This window comes from Cyphomyrmex costatus, unplaced genomic scaffold, assembly GCF_001594065.2.
Source record: "Cyphomyrmex costatus isolate MS0001 unplaced genomic scaffold, Ccosl1.0 scaffold192, whole genome shotgun sequence".
Taxonomy (NCBI): Eukaryota; Metazoa; Arthropoda; class Insecta; order Hymenoptera; family Formicidae; genus Cyphomyrmex; species Cyphomyrmex costatus.
This window is the reverse complement of record NW_017275954.1, coordinates 894298-917625: the sequence shown is the minus strand read 5'-3', so window position 1 is coordinate 917625 and position 23328 is coordinate 894298. Positions and strand designations below refer to the sequence as shown.

The 23328-nt window shown below is 34.7% G+C and overlaps 1 protein-coding gene across 1 annotated transcript; it reads left to right on the top strand.

Moving 5' to 3' along the window:
- The first annotated feature begins 12589 nt into the window (after positions 1 to 12589).
- Positions 12590 to 15060, top strand: Tip60 (Histone acetyltransferase Tip60). The gene is made up of 5 exons (XM_018538109.1): positions 12590 to 12683; positions 12787 to 12844; positions 13376 to 13444; positions 13526 to 14606; positions 14697 to 15060. Exons 1-5 carry the CDS (start codon positions 12639 to 12641, stop codon positions 14803 to 14805), a joined length of 1362 nt encoding a protein of 453 aa, XP_018393611.1. The 5' UTR covers positions 12590 to 12638; the 3' UTR covers positions 14806 to 15060.
- Positions 15061 to 23328: the final 8268 nt, after the last annotated feature.

Here is a 23328-nt window from a genome sequence, read left to right as displayed (position 1 = left end):
GGACATATTCTAGAATTTAACAGCTATATATTACAATATATTACAAACATACAACAAATATTTATTCCGTTTTATAATGAAATTGGTGAAAAGAAAGCGTACTTTATTGAGTAAACGAGTGACATGAATTTTTCTGTAATTCTGCGTAAAGAATGAACATCACGAGTCGGCTCCTTTCTACTTTGAATTGAGCTCAAGATGAAAGTGCAACTTGCCTCGCGTTTCGAGCATAGAAAATGCGATGTTTAAGTACCCCGAGACGCCCGCATTTTCCCGCCTCGTGACTCGAAACGAACGGTAATGAGAGTCGATTTTTTTTGCTCAACTATATTTTATGCTCGCACCTTCTTGTGCACCTTTTTCATATGTACGAAAAGGATAAAACAATATATAAAGCTAATTGTAAGTAAAAAATATTAGAAATTAATTTTTTATTGATTAATTTTCAAAAATTCCTTTCTTTTAACCTACTTCCTGTCTAAATTAAATTACAATCAATTTCAGTAAATTAAAATAATTAACGATTGTTTGTACTTTGTAATAAAATTCTCGGTGTTTTATAACAATGTACAAATTGTAAATATAACAATTTGTAGTTAGTGTAAAAATATTGAATTTCTGCTACAATACTCTTTTCCTTATTGTCTTTCTTAACAGGATAGCAGTTATAGGAAAAATGATAAAAGAATCCTCTCTTTGGAGAACGGTCTTTTTTAACTTGCTAGTATTACTAAGAAAATTCTTTTCCGAGATACAAATCGCTATTCTTGCAGTCTTCTAGTCACAGTTCGAATAGATCTTCTTTCTTTCCCGTCTGGACTTTTCCTGTCTTCAATTCATACGAAATAGATAAGAATTGAAGAAATGCTAGCTGAATAAATATTTGAAGAATATCTGTGTGTATGTATATATATATATATAAGTATCTACATATAATATTACATAAACATATAATAAAATATTATTCTTGATTAAAATTGAAAATGTGAATAATTATTCACAAAAAGATCGTATGAGAATACTTTTGAAGAAATAAATTAATATAATTTGAAATAAATAATATATATTATATTATTTTGTACATTAAAAAAATTTTTAATTAATAGTTGATTATTTTAACTCGAAAATTGTTAATCATCTAAGAAAAGTTTAAAGGTTAATTGTAGTAATTAAGAGCAAAAAATCTGGAATATTTATTACGGTAAAATAAAATAACTCGATAACACTTTGAAAATTAACTCTGACTTTTTGAACTTAAAAAGAATAGACGCGTAAATACGTCGCGAAACCGAAAGGAGAATACCAAAACCGTTACGCAAACATGATAAAAAGTTATAGTAGTAAAAAGCTCTGCAAGGTGTAAAAGAAATAATGTTAGTGAACAACTTACTTCTTCCATTCACTATCTCTTTCATTCCTTGAATGCACTAGGAAGCACTGCTGTGAAGCGAATAACGAGGAAAAGAAAGCGACGCGACGGAAGACACGACGAAAGTGAAAAGCACGCGGTAAATATCGAGCGTGTAATTCACTCTTTAAAGAACACTTGAACGATAATTAAGCCGACCTGCCAGCGCTGGTTGTGCTATGAAGCTGGGGAAAGAGACCTGAACAGCACGATGGAGAGAGGGAAAAGTATAGGCTGCAGAAATATCAGGGCGGGAGAAGAGAGAGAAAAACAGAACGCGAGCAAAGAAAAAAAAACGAAGAAAAATAAAAAAAAAGGTGAAGAATGAAGAAAAACGAAGAACGGGATGCAGCACTGCAAGGAGGGTGAGCATAACTTAAAAAAATCTTATCTAGTTTTCTTTTGTAAGCGTGGTCTGGAAAAAGTTTCAGAACACATGGACTGCTTTTAATTAACCAAGTTGTACTTAAAATTTGTGACTGTAGAAAAAATCAATTTAGAATTTACTTATTCATTTGAGTGATTATTTTTCTCTTCGTTTTCTAGTTTGTTCCACAATGTTAAGATTTTTTTTTAATTAGCTTTTTTAATTAACTTTCTGTACTAGTTAGAATTGCGAAACGTAGAAATTAATTATTGACATATTATATTGTTAAATATTGTATTCTATTTATTAAATAATTCAGTACTTTATATCAATAATGTAAATTTGACGATTAACAATGCTTGAAGAATTGCAACTTTTACTGCAGATTTACAAAAATTTTTAAATTATCTATCCAGAGCGTAAAATGTTAGCCGTCTTACTGCACTTGGCACTATTGCCAATTTAACGGCCAGATCTTAATGGGGAGAAAAAGAATTGGAATATTGACCTTACTTACAAATATCATTGGCGCGTTTACTCCGAAAAATTCGCTGATTAATATCCGAAGAATACATTCGATTTTTGGCACATTCTTTCTTTCCATTTTAATAAATTATGAACATATTTTCGAAGTAATATCAGGTCCAATTTTCACTGAAAAATTTATTACCAAGAATGAGAGTACAGATAAAGATTTTTAATTGTTTAAGAATTAAAAAACTAATGTTTATATATTTACAGTTCTAATTCTTTAAAAACTGCTTTTAATTATTATTACTGTCTATACATAATATTATTAAAAATCTTATATTTATAATATTTTACTTATTTCATTTATAGTTAAAAACTTTTTAACTATTGTGTGCGTTTATCAATAAATAAAAATTAATTTGTTTACAATATGATTGTCCATGTCCTCCCTGATTCCAACGAAAATATTCTATAAACGGTAAACGACGAAATAGGTAGTATAAATAAATGAATGCAGTCTAACTCTTCGCTTAAATAAATAAAAGTAGACCGAAAGGGTGTCGGCTCCATGCATTTCTCCCTTTTTTGTGTGAGGGTGGGCGAGTCAGAGCAGCAACAGCGACAACGGCAACGACGGGAGTGGCGACGCGACGGGAGGGTGAGTCGTACTCAGCGACGTTTTATACGTCGTCGGGTTTCATGCGACGGGGTAATTTTTTTATTAGCTTGAAAACCACTCGACCCGTCGTCGTTGGCGTCGTCATCGTCGTCGTCGCCGTCGCTGCCACTGTCGTTGTCGTCGTCGTCATCGTTGTGTCGCGCACGTCGGTGAGATCTACCTTCGAGAAAAAGATCGACTACCCCTCGCGCGTTCCTGTGTCCATGTTTTCCTCTTTTCCTCTCGCTATCATCCGTACCACCGTTATCACTCCAGTTTGCTTTTCGCGGATTAATCGCAACTTTCTCGTCACCGTTTACCCGTCAAATAATCAAAAGATTCAAAAGGGCTATATATTTATTTGCCTTATTAAGTAGTTTTGCGATTAGAACATAATCGCGTGGCTTTATTAACTCGCGCATCCTCATTTACCTCTTTCACTTCTCTTTTTATTTTTTATTTTCTAGTTGTTATCCAACGAAAGAAGAGACCAATTATACGAAGATCAGTGCACAGTGTACAAACGTGAGTAGGTACGTATGGTATATAACACATTGTTGAACTTGGAGTTATTTCGGATGGCAGACGGCCGAATTCGAAGACCGTTAGAGACCCAGCGTGTCTGCGATATAATTATCACCAGCGTCAATTAAGTATTCTCGTTTGCGATCGATTGCTCATTCATTATTAATCGCGTACGTTTAACGCAATTTTTGCCAACAGTTTCCATTAGGCATGATCATAAAGATCATTATATTATCACACAAAGATAATTATTCTTTATTTATATTCTCTCAGAAAATATGTTTAATTTAATAATTATTAAGTACAATATTTACAATTATCTATCAGTTCTTAGCTCTCTTCAATTAGATACTTTTGATAAATGATATACAATTTACGGGAGAACTGTTTACCATATTTAAGTGTATAATTTGGCGCAAATAGACGATAAGTTCCAACTTCGACAAATTCGGAAGGAAAATTAAGGTACTTTTTCTCGACAGGTTAAAGTGTCAAGAACTTAAGACCTCGAGTGCAACCCGCGCCCTCCTCGGGGTGTCGGGACTGCTTAGAAACTCTTAAAGGGTAATAAACTTGTTTCACGTGCACGCGTCGCTTATTATAACGAGTTTGAGAAATGCCGACAGGTTCACGTTCTTCTGTTCAAGACATTTGTCAGGTCGCCAAACAGGATTACAAAACGAGAATTCTAGCGTTAACGCAGACTCTTATATTGTGGTATTTATATTATAGTGACATATAACAAGCGCGTGCAGTGTTCTTTACTTTGCACATCAAATAAAAAAATACTTATTTTTCCGCCATAATTCAATGTCAAGAACGTGTACAAAATTAAATGATCCTTTCCAGAAGGATAAACTTTCTTTCGCGCGATAAAATGAGGCTCGATACGTGTCGTGTCAGAATCATAGGAACGGAAGCTATCCTAACGGAGGACCCTCCGGTTTAATGCGAAGGAGAAGCCCTCGGTTCCCCGATTCTCCCAATCGCCGACATAAATAAATCGCGCTTTCCGTCTATTCCTTCGCCGTTGGAATCCCCGCCACTCGATCAGGCATCGCGAATACGCGTCAGCGTGTATAAGAAGAAAAAGGAAAGTGATCGGATAGGACGATTGTGCCGCTCCCGTGATCGGATTGGAGATCCGTCGTTAAGCCGTGCTTACTCTCTGCCAGTCCCGTGGAACGATGTGTAATCAGGCCGACGTTCCCGATTTATTTGAGACAGCTTTATCACCGCCGTAACCGTACAGTGTGGCCGATATATCGGCGACGATAAAGGAGATATATTTTTGCACTTTCTCCTGGGTGACACATCGTACGCGACGCTCTCGCCTCGCTCACAAAACAAATTTATCGCCGTGTTCGTAATGTACATAACTATATATCATTGATATATTATTTTAGCGAATGTGCATGATATGCATATATTTTTGTTTATAATTTTTTCCCTAAATACTTAGAGGAAAAAACTATGGTAGCAATTCTAAATGTGACAACTATACGAGTTTTATATGTAAAATTGATGCATGTAGTTGAATAATACAATTAAGAGTATTATTTTTATAGTCGCTTTTATTATGTCTTTTTTTAATCGTTTTGGTTTCAATGCATATTTCTTTGCTTAATTGTAGAATCGTTCTCCGTAGAATATATTTATGTATATAAGATTATATATGCATATAAGAATATTCTTAGAATATATACTCGTATGTACACTGTAAAAAATAAAATGTTAATTTTAACTCAAAGACGTTGAGTGTGGATTTTCTGAAACATGCAAAAATGTTAACATTAACACAAAACTGTTAATTTTAACATTTTTGCATGCTCAGAAAATCCACTCAACGTCTTTGAGTTAAAATTAACATTTTATTTTTTACAGTGTATAGAATAATACATATATGTGTATGTAAATTATACAATCTTAGATATAGGTTAAAACATTTATTTATGTCAAATCGTACGTTAAATAATAAAAACAGTGTAACAAAATGCCTACAAATTGGAACATGAGAAAGCTAGATGGAATCCCGGGACGAATTCTTAAGGGGAAGGGTTCTTGATACGACGCTTAAGCATGGACTTTAACCATTAGTCTACGAGCCATTAACTAAATTATGCAAGCACCACCGAACTCCTGCAAACGTAGCACGCGTAAACTTCAGCCATCGCGTTGGGATCCGGATCGATCGAATTATTCATACCATCCACATGTGCTGCTCTAACTTACGTTCATCATTAGCCCTTTGCGACCCAGTACAAAGTTTCGCAATCATTTTTGCTCGTAAACTCCACGTAATAGATACCATACGTAATAGATACAATACGTAATAGATATATTACGTGACAGTGAATATCAATATACGTCGTTGTTCAATTTTTTGCACATTTTGTAAAAATTACTTCTACCGCTTGGAAAATAACTATTACAAATAGACGCAATTACAGAACTTATTCTTGCGATCATTACTTTGCTTAGACCTTTTTGTAAAAGAAATAATTTAACAGGAGAGTGAATTGATTTCAGACTTGTTTTGTAACATACCTAGTCCGAGTTTCCGAATTACGAGAAACTAAAACCCCTAAGTTGGACTCGATCCCGAAAATGTCCCGCTAATGCACGGGTGTGGGTCACGAGAGAGTCGTTAACGTGCAGCCCCGACTCAACTCCCGGCGATTAATCTCCCCGCGCTAATTATTTAGCCGGTTACCGGGAGAGTCCCGGACGGTCGAATAACAGCGTTCCGTTATCGGATGCAGCAGGATCGTTCGAATAGCGGCTGTGGGGTGCGGCAGGGGCATCAGTAGCAAGTAGGGGTTTAGGGGGTGAGGTCTTGAGGTTCGGTCGCGCTCACGAGGATACGCTTGTACGAGGGGTTGGGGTCTCGCGCAAGAGTAAATTGATTAGAATTAAAGGGTTGGCTGGCAGGTGCTGTTACGGGGGGGCTGTTGCAGACCTACCGAGGAAGAAGAGACCCGAGGAACGAGTAGCGGCGAGGAAGAGCCACGTCGCGAGAGGAACGGAGGGAATCCAAGCTAGAGGGAAAAGCATCAGGACGTGGGAGGGAAAGGGGCCGAAGGTACAACGGTGACCACAGCCTCGACGCTGATTGGTCGAGTCAAGTTTGTGGCAAGATGGCTGGCTGGCTGGCTGTTGCCACCGCCGCTGCCGCAGCTACTGCTTCTGCTTCTACTTCTGCTTCTCTGTACTCACGTCGTCTCCCTTTCTAGCCCTCGCACCCACCATTACCCTCCTCTCGCCTCAACCCTTCCTCTAGCTCACTACGGCCGCTGCTGCCGTAGTTCCCTTCTACGCGCGGTCTCTAAGATGCTTTACCTATGTGCCAAATAGATGTATGTACGTGTACACGCCTGTTCGAAACAATGCCGGGCGTGCAACCACCCTCGCGCTCGCCCACTACCCTTTCTCCGGCCAACCACCCCCGCGTCGCGCCCTGCTCTTCCACGACGCTGCCACCATCCTTACCGTACCACACCAACCTTTACCGCTACCTATACGCTCTACCACCGACCACCCACATCGCCCGTCTCTTCCTCCGACCACTCCACCCCCCCGTCACCCATAGCTCTCAACTCTGTGAGCACGGCGTCACTGCTTCTACCATCCGCAACGCACACCACCACCCACTCCTTTCACCCATCACGTACGCCGTCCTTCTCTCCCTTTACGTACCTTTCTCTTTTCCTTTCTGTTTCCACTTCCGTCTTCCTCAAACGCCCGATCCAATCCACCCGGCGGGTAAGACCGTACGGTGCCGTAAGTACGGGAACACCGGCGCGGTCTCTCAAAGAGAATGCGATAATACGAAGAACTTCGACTAATGAGTTAATAGTTGGTGCCTCGCGTTACCGGCAGTACCGGGAAGTACTTTATTCGACGTCGCCGGGAGCAACGAGATTATAACGCGGCGGAGTGGGTGTGAGTGAAGCTACACTCACACACGCGTACACGCGTGCACTTCTCACGTGTATACATACAACCACACGCTCGCTCATATCCGGAAGAAGTATATGCATAACGGCGTTGTCGACAGCGAGCAAGCCGTTGAGAAAATTCGTCCGACATAATCGGACGACTATCTCGTTTCCGTCGCCCACCCGTCCAAGTCGTTCGAGTCGCGCCGATCTCTCTCTTCTCAGCCTTGAACGACTTTTCCTCTTCTTTGCCCGCAAGGTCGCCCGCGGCGGCAGCTGATTTACTGTCGGCGCGCGCTGCTGACGCCGATCGAAGCGGCGTTCATAATCGCGCCTTCGTGTTAATTAAAAGGTCTCCGGACCTTTTGCTGGTCAAAACGAGGGTAAGATGTAGTAAATGGGTAAAACCGGCTAATGAAAAAAAAAACTGAGGTTGACATTTTCATCGTTTTTTCTCATTTGCACGTGCGACACGGTCTATGGCCCGTATAATATATTCACCAGTTCGTTCTTATTTCAAGACATTAAGTAACATCTTAAGATACTTAAAAGTAAAAGAGCTTCAACTTAAAATGATAATCTATATACAATTGTATAATATCAACAATTGATAAGCTATTCTAAATTTGCTAGCGGTAATTTCAAATAAATTCCAGAGTTGATTTTTTGAAAAATTTGGTGGGAAATTATTTACTGATTACATGTATATTTTGGTTAATAATACATATTAAAATTGTTCCGTTATTATTAACATATTAATGTGAACACACGTGAGATTCTATTTAGCTCAGCGAATGTATCCAACAAGAACGAACGAGCAGCGTTCAAAGAGCCTTCTTTGGTTTAAACGTTGCGGAAAAATTCGCACCTTGAGATTCTCTCGGCGTAGGTGACGACAAAAAGGAACAGTGCGAGCTTGCTCGTTCCCTAGCCGTTCGCGAGAGAAAAGTGCAACCAATAATTTTATTTTCCGCGATAAAGCACGGCGCTCGCGTGGCGTCCCCAAAGCGCGGGGGTGGCGTAGGCCACCATGTTGAGGGGCACGGGATTGGGGTGTGACGGGGGCAAGCCGCGTATCTTTAGTAAGTAAACAGAGCGCCTTATGAATTTTAAGCAGCACGACGAAGAGAGTACCAAGTCTCTCTCTACAGCTCGCTTATTTTCATCATCTCTCTTTATCTTCTCTTCACACGCTCTTTTCCTCTCTCCCTCTTTCTCTCTCTCTCTCTCTCTCTCTCTCTCTCTCTCTCTCGCCATGCTCTCCATATCTTCCAGCACCCTTCGTCGCTGGTTTTCACTCGCTCTTTCTCCTTTGAGACGACCTCTTATATGCAAGAACCGAGAGGGTGAAGAAGGGCAACGTAATTTAGAAAAGTAGATGCGCCAAGATTGTGTAAGCGACGTTCTTTTCCTTCGGCTTGGCGGTCAAAACATGAAGATGATGACATAGGCAACGAGGTCGTTATTCGGTGTTACTTGAAGAACGATCTATCGTGAGATTTTCTGTTGCACTTAAAAAATATCTTTGTTAATAATTAGAATACAAAATAAACTACTATTATTGATAATCACGTTAATCATTTCTAAAAGTTTAATGGAATTTATATGTATAAAATTCGTTCACGAGATAATGACTAAGCCTTTGGATTTACGTTATCTTACGATTGTGGGCGGTCACGCCGTTGTTTTGATATTGATCTCCCCGGATAGGACAGCGTCGTCGTCTAAGCATTCTAATGGCAAGGGATCGGGATTCTGCGCGTTGCGAGGCGCACGTGCTTCTAATGATTTTAGTGTACCGTGGTATACCCTCTCTGGCAATATATAGGCGGGCACGTATAGCCACGTATCGTATCCGCGTTACCGGGGTGCGGTATAATATGTCCCGGAGAAGCCCGAGGGGGTGGGCGACCCAGGGTGGGTGCCTAAGCTGGGAGAGAGAGAGAGGGAGGGAAGCACTCCCCGGGACGGTCTTGCGGGATTCTTAATGGCGAAGGGCCTCCGAGGTAACACTACGGCTATTAAACGCAGACCCTACCACTTCGTCTTCTCTTCCGACACACTCTCCCCCTATATACGTATGTCTTCTCACCCCCTTCTGTGGAGCCCTTGATATAGACTGTGCAACTCAAAATTTTGATAGGAAACCCGTAGAAGAATCTGTGCTCAGAAAGATTTCATAACATTCTTGCAAGAATTGATTAGCTTTGATTGATATTATTTTATGTAAATTGCAATGAAGAATTATATACCTATATATATAGACAGAATTATTTTTACATATCTTATTAGTTGTTAAGCAATATAGTTGTAAATACTAAAGCAGACACAAGTTTTATAAATGCCTAATAATTTTCTCGTTATTGAGTGTTATGAGATAATAGATCGATTAAATAAAATATTAACTAATTTTTAATTAATAAAGTTTGCAAATAAAGAACGGGACTTAAACGTAGCTAGCATAAGTTTTTCAAACAGCTGTCAGCGAAAGAAATCGTGGGCAGTGAGACGAGCGTGCAAGTAAAATTACAGTCACACGTGAAAGATATCGTTCGAGAGGAACGGGATTCGGGAGTGGCGTGGCGTAGCGCGCGGTGTGGGTTGCCACGAGGGGTAAGTAAGGAAAATGTAAGCCCGGATCAACCGCGCTCATCCCCTTTGGCGTCGGCGTTTGACGCGACCGCTGAAATTTTTACTTCGTTCGATTTGGTCTTTCGGTAAGATTCTCCCCGTCCTCTGATTGGTGGACCCTGGCCACGCCCTGCACGTAAGGGTGACTCGCTCGCCCGAGCACTATCAACCCTTATGTATGCCCGATGCGAGCACACTTACGTGTGTCGGCACGCGTACACATGTGTACGCGTTTATTTGCGGATGTATGCGTTTGTATATGTGTACGTGTAGAGCCGCAGACTTCGCGGGTACATACGTGAATACATACGGCCAATACATAGGCATAGAGATGTACATACCGGGTGGGGTTCCGTTTGAGAGACGGCAGTGGGCTTTCGATACGACACGGTCGATCGAACGGCTCGTATTTTCGGTATCGAGGCGTTATCTCTCGGGAAGATAAGCGCGTACTACAGGATGCCTGAAAAATATTTCGACACCGTTTACCGGTGTCTATATGCACTTATATGCACATATGCACGAGTGCATATGAGGAATACATCTGAGATAACGTTATAGAGATTATATCGATAGGACACAGAAAAAAATTGATACGCAGAAGTTATGCCTAGACTTACTTTCGAATTTTTATATTCGAGGGGATTCATAGTTTTAAAAATTTTATGCAATTATAACCTAAGTTATTTATTTATAATGACTACATTTATATTATGATGATTTACATTACAATGGTCATAAGTGAGAGAGAAAGAGAGAGAAGAGAAATATTATTTAGAAAACTATATTAATAAAATGTGAGAAATAAATTTCTGTGGGATTTATTATAAAAGAGAGAATCAAAATATTATATTTTCTAACACATGCAAATAAACGAATAAATAATGTCGATAATGTGTATTCTTCTAAAAATTATTTGTCTCCATTCAAATTACAAAAAAATACAGTAGCTTTATGCAATGTCTATGTATTATTACAATTATAAACAATGTAAACTAATATAAAAATACATACAACACGTACATTTATTGCACTGTAAAGTAATATTTCAGATATATTCTGTTATTATTATATTTCTAGTCGCTAAAATAGTTTATTTATGTAATATATTACACCGAGTATTAATTAGCAATATTACGTATAAACACAATATATTGTGCGGATGCGTATCATGTTATGTTTGCATATTTCGGGAATAAATTCCACACACAAGAATGAGAAATCTCAACGCGCGATCTGAATCACGTGACTTAATTTTCGAGTATGCCGTTCCGATGTTCGCCACGTCAAGTTTACCCTCTCCGTATTTAATTACGTGACGTATGCTGTCTCATTCATCGCTGCTATTCCGTACGTGGCAAGCGTACGGCATATTTAATTATTTATGATTCTATATATTGATTTGTTACAGATCTATTTACATTATATTTCCTAAAATTAGATATACTAGAACTTTACACACAATTATTTATATCGATAGTTCTTGATAAATTTGGTTCAAATAATAGCGAGCTATAAATATAATAATACATGATATTTTATTATTTAAAAAGATTCCGCGATAAGATTACTAAAATAATAATTGTTTATTTAATTAGCAACGTTAAGTTATACATTTATGCTCTCGTCTCCATATATCTAGAATTAGCCGAATTTATCTTATATGTAATATTATAATTTTTCTAATCTATTATATATCTTCTATATTAAAGTGTATTATATTTATAATGTTATATATATATATATTTTTTGTTTCTAATACGTGCAATAAATGAATAAATCATATAATATCGATAATGTACTTTGTAAAATTATTTGTCCTTTATCCAAATTTAAAAAAGTGTATAATATCTTTACAATATCCAAGTATTATTGTTATTAAATATAAACAATATAAACAAATAGAAAAATTATATAAATATTAATTTATTATTATAAATAATGAAACTATAACTATTATAATTATTTATTATAGTTTAATTATATACATATGTTATACACATATATAATTACATAACAATAATTAATAAACGCCAATTAACATTAACAGCTAAAGCAATCTCTTAAAATATGCTCAAATACGTTTTATCAAATGTATAAATTAATTAATAGAATTATGTTTATCAAAGATAGATTAAAAACAACAAACTATACTATATTAGAGATTTCATCTGTAATTCTGCCGATTAAGTTAATCACTTTCAAAGTTTTATCGAAGTCACATTCTTCTCATTATTTTCAAGTATATATCTGGTTTTTATTTTTCTTCAAATATTAAGCTACGGGTCCGTGGACTCGCTATAAGTTTAAATATAACTGTACGAATCGTAGTAATTTATTTCTAATTGTTATTACATCAAGTGCCATCTAGATCTACCGTCGTCATTTAGAACCTTATAGAGAACAAATTTCGACAATGTCGATATATACTTCTTTTTTATATGTGCATTACGTGAGTCACTATATATATAAAATTATTGTAGATACCTTACCAATCGTCGGTATTATTTTTTGTATCTTCCGATCGAGGCATCTCAATTCATTCAGTAGTTCGGCCCAAGCGGCGCTCACGTCAGTGCTGTGGAAGCTTCAAAACAAAATTGTGTTTGGTGACGGAATTTAATTGAATTTTAGACTGAAATGATCGAGGAACACGACGAACGCGAGACAATATGCGACTCGGTGGTAAGTGCCGTGTACGCCGTACGTGGGAACGTCGGCAGGTTACTCGGGGACGCACACGACGTCCAAATGCGTATACACTTTGACTATCTAACCTCATTTTCAGAATTCACTAGTGGAAGGCTGCCGTTTGCCGGTCAGGATGCACAGCACGGACGATTGGCGTAAGTAGATTATACTCGCGTGTCGTTCCGTTCATCCTAGAGAATATGTCGTTATCGAAAGACCCGGTTTTCTCTCTACAAGACTGAACTATAATCCACCACAGTGATCATGGTTGTGGTCGTCATGTGGCGAAATTGGTTTTGAACTATATTGTTGTGAGATACAAAATAGATATCATTGTATTGCAAAGTATTCGTAGATACTCTATGATGAAGATATTCTGGTTGTAATTATGTATATATATATATTTTGATCTTTGTTGAATTATGAATTGATTTTTTGGTACATGTATTTTACGAGATTGAATCTGTTTTATATGTAACGTTTGAGAGGTTCTGAAATCTCCATATATATTATAATTTAAAAATATATATCGCAATTTTGTTTGCAATTTGGTTGTGATTAATAAATTTGTATATACGTAAATGTATTGTTAAATATATAATAAATGTGTAATAGATAAATAATATAGATAATTTATTAAAAGTTATGGCAACAATTTAAACAAAATCTTCTTGTCCTATCTATAGCACTTGCTGAAATCATCAGCGTTAAGGAAGTACAAGGCGTCAAGTGCTATTACGTTCACTATGTGGACTGTAAGTAAATCGTTTAGATATGAAAATCATAAGTGTTGACATAAGTGTGTCACAATCGTTATCAAAACTGCGCTATTTCAGTCAACAAACGATTAGATGAATGGGTTATGGAAGATTCCCTGGACACTAGAAAGGTCCAATATCCTCGTCGCGAAGGAACAACGCCAGGGACTGGTGCAGCAACCCCAAAAAAGCAGGCCGTTAGTAGACCACCTAGTCCCAGTAGCGTTAGCAATGAACCAGTCAACGGTAACGCAGTGTTACAAGCGGCACTGCAAAAGAAAATGTCTAGAAAAAGAAAAGCAACCTTTCTAGAAAATGAAGATTCTCAAGATGCCCCACCGCAAACACCAGGCCCCAGACCGACTGGTTCTTTGGTGGCACATCATCACGACGATGTAGTCACGAGAATGAAAAACGTAGAGCTAATTGAACTAGGTCGTCATAAAATAAAGCCTTGGTATTTTAGCCCATATCCACAAGAAATGGTAAATTTAACTTGTATATATATTTGTGAGTTCTGCCTAAAATATAGGAAAAGTCGAAAATGCCTAGAGAGGCATTTAGTCAAGTGCAATTTACGCCATCCACCTGGGAACGAAATATATAGGAAAGGATCTATATCGTTTTTTGAAATTGACGGCCGCAAAAACAAGAATTATGCGCAAAATCTTTGTCTACTGGCAAAGCTATTTTTAGATCACAAAACTCTTTACTATGACACAGATCCTTTTTTGTTCTATGTAATGACAGATTTTGATAGTAGAGGATTTCACATAGTTGGCTATTTTTCAAAGGAAAAAGAATCGACGGAAGATCATAATGTAGCATGCATTCTTACACTGCCACCATATCAAAGAAGAGGTTACGGTAAACTGTTGATAGAATTTTCATATGAATTGTCAAAGTTCGAAGGAAAGACCGGCTCTCCCGAAAAGCCGCTGTCTGATTTGGGTTTACTTTCGTACCGAAGTTACTGGGCTCACACGATACTTGATATCCTGCTAAACGTAAAACCCGTAGTAGAAAATGAAAAGCCGCAAATAACGATAAGCGAGATTTCCGAGTTGACATCGATCAAGAAAGAAGACGTAATATCGACTTTGCAAAATCTGAATCTCATTAACTACTACAAGGGACAATATATTGTAACATTAAATAGGTAATTTACAACCAAAATGAAAGGAGATTAACTATGGTTTATCTGAAATTCTGTGAGTCCTTCATACTGATGCATAATCTTTATTCGCAGGGAAATTATCGAACAACACTCAACTGCGATGGAAAAAAGACAGATCAGAATAGATCCTAAGTGTCTGCATTGGACACCGAAAGACTGGAGTGTTAGAGCCAAATGGTGAACTTAAGTCGAGTTGACAATAAAACGGTACTGATTTGTCTTGAAATTATTTTTCAGGCATTCTAAAAGCGAGTGTGGTTAACAGCTGTACAAAAATTGTACATATATATATTAATTTGTGACCTTGATGGTCTAGCGTTTTAATAAGACTGTATCTGGCGTTATGTACGCTTATTGCAATGCTTTAGGAACTTATCGACACACGCAGATCTCAGTTATAGAGGGCTAAGATCATATTGTGCTCGCGAATTTTACCTGACAGAATATTTGCTGTAACAAACGTGTATCTTAAAAATGCAATGTTTTACTATAATGATATTATAATTTTTTTAAAGATTCACAATGAACTGTCGTACAGTGGTCGAATTTGTACAGATAATCTACCGTTCTTGTAGAATTGTAAATAAATGTGATTTTATAACATACTTACAATTCCTCCTGAGCTCAAGCGCATTTAAATTTTATAGAGAACTATTTGTATAGATCCAATTAACAGATCACTATTTGTTATTCAATTTTTTAGCCTACAGAGATTAATGAAAAATAGATCATCTTATCATGTGTATGTGAATATGTACACATCTTTTTCACCTTGTAATTTACTGTATATTTTTTCATGTAGTAAAGATTGTTTAGATAGTTATAAATATTAAATTATGTAAGTAACGCATGTATTTATGAATATTCTTGCAAGAGATCGTATAAAAAACAACTTCATTTTAAAAACTCTTTCCATACTAAAATTGTTAAAAAGCGAATACACATTTTCGAGCGGGACTAGCTAAATTAGTACTATGAACAAATTAATACTCTACAAAAATTATAATTTGGCATTGTAAAGATTGAATGTAAATAATTTTTATATTTCTAATTAAGATTACTGAATTTGGTACTTATTTTTCATTAGTGACTATTACAAATCGAAAATTGAATTTTTCTGTTTACACGTATAATGATATAGTATAAGCAGGAAGTTGGACCGAAATTATAGATTAAAATTTAGGCCTGATTACGCTTATAGTCCGAATTTTTATCCGAATTACTATCCAATTTTCGATTTCGATGTCAATTCCAGTTCTTTTAGTGATAATGGTGATCATCACAGATATGTAATTACTGAAAACCAAAATCGAAAAAGGCGAAAATGGATCCGATAATCATTACGGTAAAAGAACTAGAACCAAAAGTTAGATTTAGCCTTGGATTGTTATTCGAATCGAAATTTTTCGGTCCAAGTCTCTGATTATAAGTTTGTCACAAGTTAAGATGATGAATACTCTCCATAGCTATGTTCGAAAGCACTACCCAATTGCCAATTATTTTATCCTTTAACAGTCAATGAATAACAAGGATAAAAGGATCGGAGGCACTCGGGTAGTGTTTTCGAACGCAATCCATATAAGTTGATACTGATTTTCGTAACAGAAAAACGTTATAGTTACCAATATAAAATAAATTTCTGCTCAATATGTCAATTCTTATTTTATATTGATCAAAATATCTTACATTAATTACATATTTCATAGTTTTAACATATTATCACTTATGTACAATTTTTTAAATAAAAATTTTCATAGAATTTTAAATGTGTGGAATTTATAAAATTTTACTAAAAAGAAATGCACATATTAATTTTATATTGGTACAATTGATACTTAAACTGAATCTACATAAAATTGAAATAAATTTTTTCTTTATTACTTTATGAGATCGTAAATTTTTACGATCATAAATTCTTTTTATATGATTAGTGCATATTTGCCAATTTTGATTAGACAAGCATAAAAATTTAATATAAATTTTATGTCGATATAATCTGTTTTCATTAATAAAATTAAAACCAGATTTACTTGACTCTCTTTAATACTTACACTAAAAATTATAAGATAAAATTAAAAGAAATTTTATTTTCCTCTTATTGCTTTATGATCTGCTTTGAAACTTTTATAATAATGCATTAATTCTTTTATGATTAATACACTTTTCTCAGATTCGATTAAACTTGCTTAAAAAATTTAATACGATTTTAAAGAATAAAAAAAATCACTTAATCTCACATACCAATCTCATTTTTATGTTCTTAATTACATAAAACGATTATATAAAATTAAAAAAAAAATTATTTTTTTATGATTTACCTAAAGTGCAATAATATATAAAATAAATCTAAGGGAAGATAAGTTCTAATTCTTCAAGCACTTATTTCCATTACGCACTTAATGAGGTTTACAAAAATACAAATATGTGCACATGTATATCAAGAGAAAGAAAAGAATCTAGCACAATACATTTTTATTGCCTATATTACATAATAGATCAGTCACGTTGTCATTTTTAAAAAATAGTTTGCTCGTACGAATATAAATTACAATTTCACTTTCACAGATTCGCGACAGACTTTGTTTCGGTGAGCGAGGAGATAAAAGAAAACAATCTTTAGACACGACTTTAAATACAGCATTTTTTATGTGTGTATATATATATACATATATATATGTATATATATATACATATATATATGTATATATATAGATATATATTTTTTATATTCAACGGTAACATCACAGTAGCTTCATATACAATAAATCTTTGTTCATAATTTTATTCTGTATTTTTGTTGTATTCGTTACCACGTAAGCGCGACACGGCGAGTTCCTAAGATTCATCACGACGACAAGCGGAAGGAAGAAACTCGTGTGCACGCACTTTTCACAATTTTTCAGGTCACAGTGATCTCATACCGATATGATCGCATGAAATTGAAAACGCTCTTTGATATTTACGTAAATTGATATTCTCGATAACCCTGTCCGTTATATAGGATCATTAATAATCCACGTTCATAATAATATGAAAGCGATATATCAAGATGAAAAAAATTATCGATCGATTAATATATTACATCGTTGCGAAGCAAGCTAAGATCTGTAAACGGTAAATAATTAATATAGTGAAATGAAACATTCGAATAAATAACGAAAGAACATTTGGGCTCATTACAAACCGATATCGATCACTCGATATTTTCGACTTGAGAGAAATGTATAGTTGCAGGAATCGAGAACCACGACTTTTACTTTTATACTAGCCATACCGTAGAAATTGTTTGAATATGTATTATTCGTAAAAAATATCATTTCTTATCTTAGTGTGTTAGGAATAATATTTTATAATTCTATCATCTAAATTACAAAAGTCCGGGCACACATTCTACAGAATTTATAATATTACAGAGGAATAAGATAAAAAAAAAAATTATCGTTATACAATCGTGGTTCACGCACAGAATAAGTCGACGAATTTGGGAAGAACATAGTACCGTAAAATAAAAAAAAAAAGTCGTGGCATCTCTCGCCGTTGCATCTGTGCGTGCATTGAACGGACAATACGTTTCTCCCTTAACAATAACGACAACAACAACAACAACGAGACGATGAAGATCCAATGGCAGCGGTATAATGTCGAGAAGAACAGCGAGTATTTAACAAGATAAGAATGACAACACGTACACGGCATCACAACAACGGCATTTATAAACTATCGCACAAATAATCAGACGCATACCAGAGAATTCGAGAAGCGCTTAAGATTATGCACAACCCTCGTATATCGCACAAAACGCAGAAATTGTCCTTATCGCCAGGCGCACATTGAGCCTTGCATTGTATCACGTACACATTTTTGCGCATTATTATTCTTCATTCCGCGGAATATCAGAATTTATACTCAATTAATTAATATATTTGATTTATTTCACTATATTGATGTACGCAAATAAACCAGCGACTTATAATTATTTAATAAAACTTACTACAGTATTTTGATTTATATGATTTAGAGTGGATTTTTTTTTTTTAGTCGCTAAAGTTTCTTGTCCACTATGTAAAATATACAACAGAATGTTACTAGTAAAATTTATATATACATAATGCAAGCAGTCAAAGAAAGATTAAAGAAACTGATATAAATCTTTCGTTTTTATCCTTGACGATATTCTATTTACAAGCATATATTACTTTTAAAATCTTATCCCATTTACAATGACAAAATATACTTTTAACGATCTTTCGGAAATCCGACTCAATGTGCGTCTGATATTACATTTACTTACTCTACTTACTCGCCGGAGTCTGCTCACGTGGCTCACAATATTTCGTTATGCAGGTTTGACTCGTCGCATTATATACTCTTTCTCTCCCTCTCATTCTCTTCTGATTTTTTATCGCTATGTGTGCATTGTATGCGATGTGTGCGTATGTGTGTTTACATCTTAATATATATGTATACGTGTATATATTGTATATATATATGTATATCTTTTTTCATTTGCCTTTTCTCTCTTCCTCTGCGAAACAATTTCTTTACATATTTGCGTGAATGTATATAGTTGAACAATAGGCGGTAATGGCTGGACAGAATGGCGTTCGATGACATATTTTTTTTTTTCGATTTTTCTTATCGGATGTTCCCGAGGGGATGTTGCCTTGGCATGGCGCACTCCTCTTTTTTTTGGCTGATAACGAGCAACGCCTGGACTGTCGTCAAGTACAGTAAAAAAAGTTTCGTTTTGTACATTAGTATACATTCGTGCCGGCGCAAGAAGAGGAAGAGTTATACACGACAAGTGTAAGTTTGTACTGATTCGTGATATTTTTATTGAGTGAACTCGAGCGCGGGTTCAAATCTTTTCGCGTTTCAAACAAAGATAATTGATAACGATATAATTTTCGTCAGTCTGATTTGCTATAAATAGATACGAACTTCACTACGAAAACATTTTCGCGTGCTTACGAAATCGAAATCGAATAATTATAAGCTCGTTATAATTATGTCGGTTTTCTGAATGTCATGTTTCAAATGAACGCGAGTAAACAATTCGATGCATTTACATTTATCAGCTACATATCCACGAAACTAAGTGGAATGCGCGATCGACTAGATGTAGATTATAAAGTGTTTAAAATGCGTGATATCAATAAAAGATAATATTAAAAATATTAATCTTTAAGTTTATAATGGTTATACTAATTTTATAGATTTTGAACATTATCTATATATATAATCTGCACAATTACATAACTATAATTATCGATGACATGCCTCATTATGTTATGAAAAATTCCATTGGCAATTCCATGTGAACCTGCACCGAGTTTTACTCCAATAAATATGACAATGAATAATGAGCTTATGACGCGTTTCTATATAGATCAGGAAACGTCATAGATACAATGAACAATCGAGTACACTTCGATCACACACTAAAACTACATTTACACACTGACGAAGTAGAATTTCGAGTTTCGTTCGTTTCGCGATCTATCTTCTATTATCATATGAATTTGTTTTACAGAAATTATGCTTATTTTATACCATTCGGTCTCCAAAAATAATTAAATAAATTTAAAAAATAATAACTGCGTCATTTCACGTAATTTATACACTTGTACCTGTTTTCTCAGGTTGTAAATGTACATTTATAAAATAAACGCTTTTCCGTCTAAAATAAAAACGAATTTATGTGATATTAGGAACGGATGTAGACGTAATTGGGATTTCGTCGAATGACGGTATTCAAAATTCTACTTTCGTCCAGTCGTTTGTCTGAACAATAAGACACTTAACAGTTTGGCGCCTTCCACAGCGGAAGGAGACCGATTTTCCTCAACTACTATAATTATATATTTGAATGAAGTAACTACCACGATGAGATCAATTTTAGATTGTAAAGTATAATTATCTCTGATTATTATTATGACAGAATATTCCTATATTCTGTCATATCCAACAAAGAATAAATCATTAAATAACTTTTTTACTGGTAATAATTTTTAGTCGACAAAGAAAGAGAGACAGCATATAATATTATATATTATAAATTACTAATAGTACATAAAATGAATTTTAAATGATTTTTGTAATATAGAAAATATGTGTTGCAAATTATCTACTTTCGTTAAAATTCAAGAATTTGAAAAATACATCATACAGAATCAAAAGAAATCATCAGATATATAATTAGGCGTATTTCTAATATACCGTAAAATATTGAAAATTAAAAAAAATTTGTATTGGAAACAGGTTTGAACCCTTCGCAGTGGTTGAGGATTAACGGTCTTTTACCTTTGCGCGCATACATCATAATATTACTTGTTATATACATAATAACATAATATACAGCAGGAAATCGACGCTTGAAAATATCATGTCGTATCGTAAACAACCAACTGAGATAGTGTAAAAATATTTTCTCATTTAGAACATCGAAGAAGAGACCCACTTTTGAAAAATATCTTTGGGAAAAGAGAGTGTTCGTTCGCGGATTACGTGTTTTGCGTGTGAAATCGCGCGAGTTTTACTCCATTTTCTATTCTCTTTTCACTTTTTATTTTTTGATATAATCGTTACTGGAGCGCTGCCGGAACCAGGCTAGTCAAGGTCTCGTTTGATATTCGCAAAGATTCATCGAAATCACGAAGTGACTCCGATAAAAATCCTTTTTCTTTCGGAAATTTCATTCTCCCATCGGGGAGAGAGAGAGAGAGATCGTCGATATGTCTTTTCGTAGAACGAGAAGATCGAGTGGTTCACGATCATGTGATTAAAAATTGTGGCCACAGATAAGTAATTCCCTGGAAGGGAATCATTTTGCCGAACGAAAAAGAGGCCCGCGCGTTGTCGCACGAAATTTTCCTTTTCCAGCCTATCTTTTCCGTGGATTTTAGAATCACCGTCTTAGAGTATTTGAAAATATAAAATCTACGATAGAAAACAGAACAGACTTCGAATATATGTATGTATATATATATATATATATATGTACATATAAACATACATATATATATGTGTATATATGTTTTTTCTCCCAACATTCAACATCAATTCGCTTGCGCCATTATCGTTATTATAATTATATGTATTATACGCCACATTTTACTAGCGACATTATTTTTATAATTATTGTTGTTATTTATCAATTATCGTTTTATTCTTATACATATATGTATATTATATATATATATATAATATATATATATATATATATTTGCGTTTATACGTGCTTTTAAACTTACGTAATAGTAAACCATTCTTACATGTTATTAGTAGCGCATGATACTTTTATGATACAGATTGTCATGTGTCGGCAATTTATTAAGAGCCGCCGATACAATACGTACTCTCCAGTGAAAGCCTTTCTGATCGATGATCATTAAAATTTCTTAACCTTTTGCGTCGACAACGTTGTTGTATCGTCAAGTAATAGGTTCGTTATTTTTATCTTCGTTATTTCTTCACCGAAGTTAATGGACAAATTATATTGCCACACAAATGTTATTATTCAGATTCATCTTTGACATCGTGTATCTATGGTACTGAAATATATATTAGAGAATTTTTCCTTAATATTAATTATCTTGATCAAAGATTTTATTTGAATCTTCTTATCAACGGTATGAAAATTGTGCTTTTTTTTTCTGTGCATTGTCTGCATTTCATCTCAATCAATACTTTACTTTTATCAATCACATGTTAAGAAGAATCACATATTAATGACATTTTCTGTACGTATATGTGTGGAGATTGATAATGTTTATTTATGAAAGTGACCGTCATGTCGCAACGTGCTTCCTGTTTTATTTCTCTACTTAATCCATTAATGTAATATGTACTTGCTGTCTTACGACAGTTTGGAAGAGCTTATATTATCAAAAATAACATCTCTTGTAACGATATTGAATTACAAATGTTATACAAATATTGAATTAAAATATAACATATATATACTATATTAAAAAAATATATAGAATAATAAAAATCATTAAAAAAAATTTTTTTTTTAATTAAAATTTTAAAAATAACAATTATTTGTAACATAATTAAAAACATTTTTAATTCTATTACACATTGTTATAGCTATGAGAATACTTGTTATTTTATAATATTTATTGCAAAATGGAAGCAAAATTTTTAAAATAATAATTAAAATTCATTAAACTGGAAATTATAAAAAAATATGTTATGGAAGCATCGTTAAAAGGATTTCCGTATTTTAAAAATAAAAATAATATATATGAAAATCTTTAATAGACTATTTGTAATAGAAAACTTTATAATATACGAAAATAATTATGCATGAAAATTGTTATACATATGTATATATATATATATATATATGTGTGTTAAACTTTGATATTAACCAATGTAAGTCAATATTTCACGAATTCAACCGACATTTATCGGATAAGCTAAAAGGTTCTTGAACAAAAAAGAAATTTTCTAATTTTTTCAGATAACTTTTTAGACCTGAAATAACTTCTTAAAAAAAGTTTTAAAAATTCTCTGTCAAGTGTACGCCTCAATTATAATGTCTGCTTTAACTATTCTCTTCACGGATGATTCACTTTCATAATAAAACAAAGATGGCAGCCTGATATGCTGCCAAATGCGATTGAATTATTACAGGAGTATCGAAGTTCACGCGAATGGTGCTGAGATTACGTCTAAACTTGTTATTCATCGAGTA

What these genes read in the sequence shown, in the direction of transcription:
- Tip60 (XM_018538109.1), top strand. Translation starts at nt 12,639, where the DNA reads ATGATCGAGGAACACGACGAACGCGAGACAATATGCGACTCGGTG. An exon ending in AGACAATATGCGACTCGGTG is followed by an intron (nt 12,684 to 12,786) that starts GTAAGTGCCGTG and finishes CCTCATTTTCAG; the next exon opens with AATTCACTAGTGGAAGGCTG. An exon ending in TTACGTTCACTATGTGGACT is followed by an intron (nt 13,445 to 13,525) that starts GTAAGTAAATCG and finishes GCGCTATTTCAG; the next exon opens with TCAACAAACGATTAGATGAA.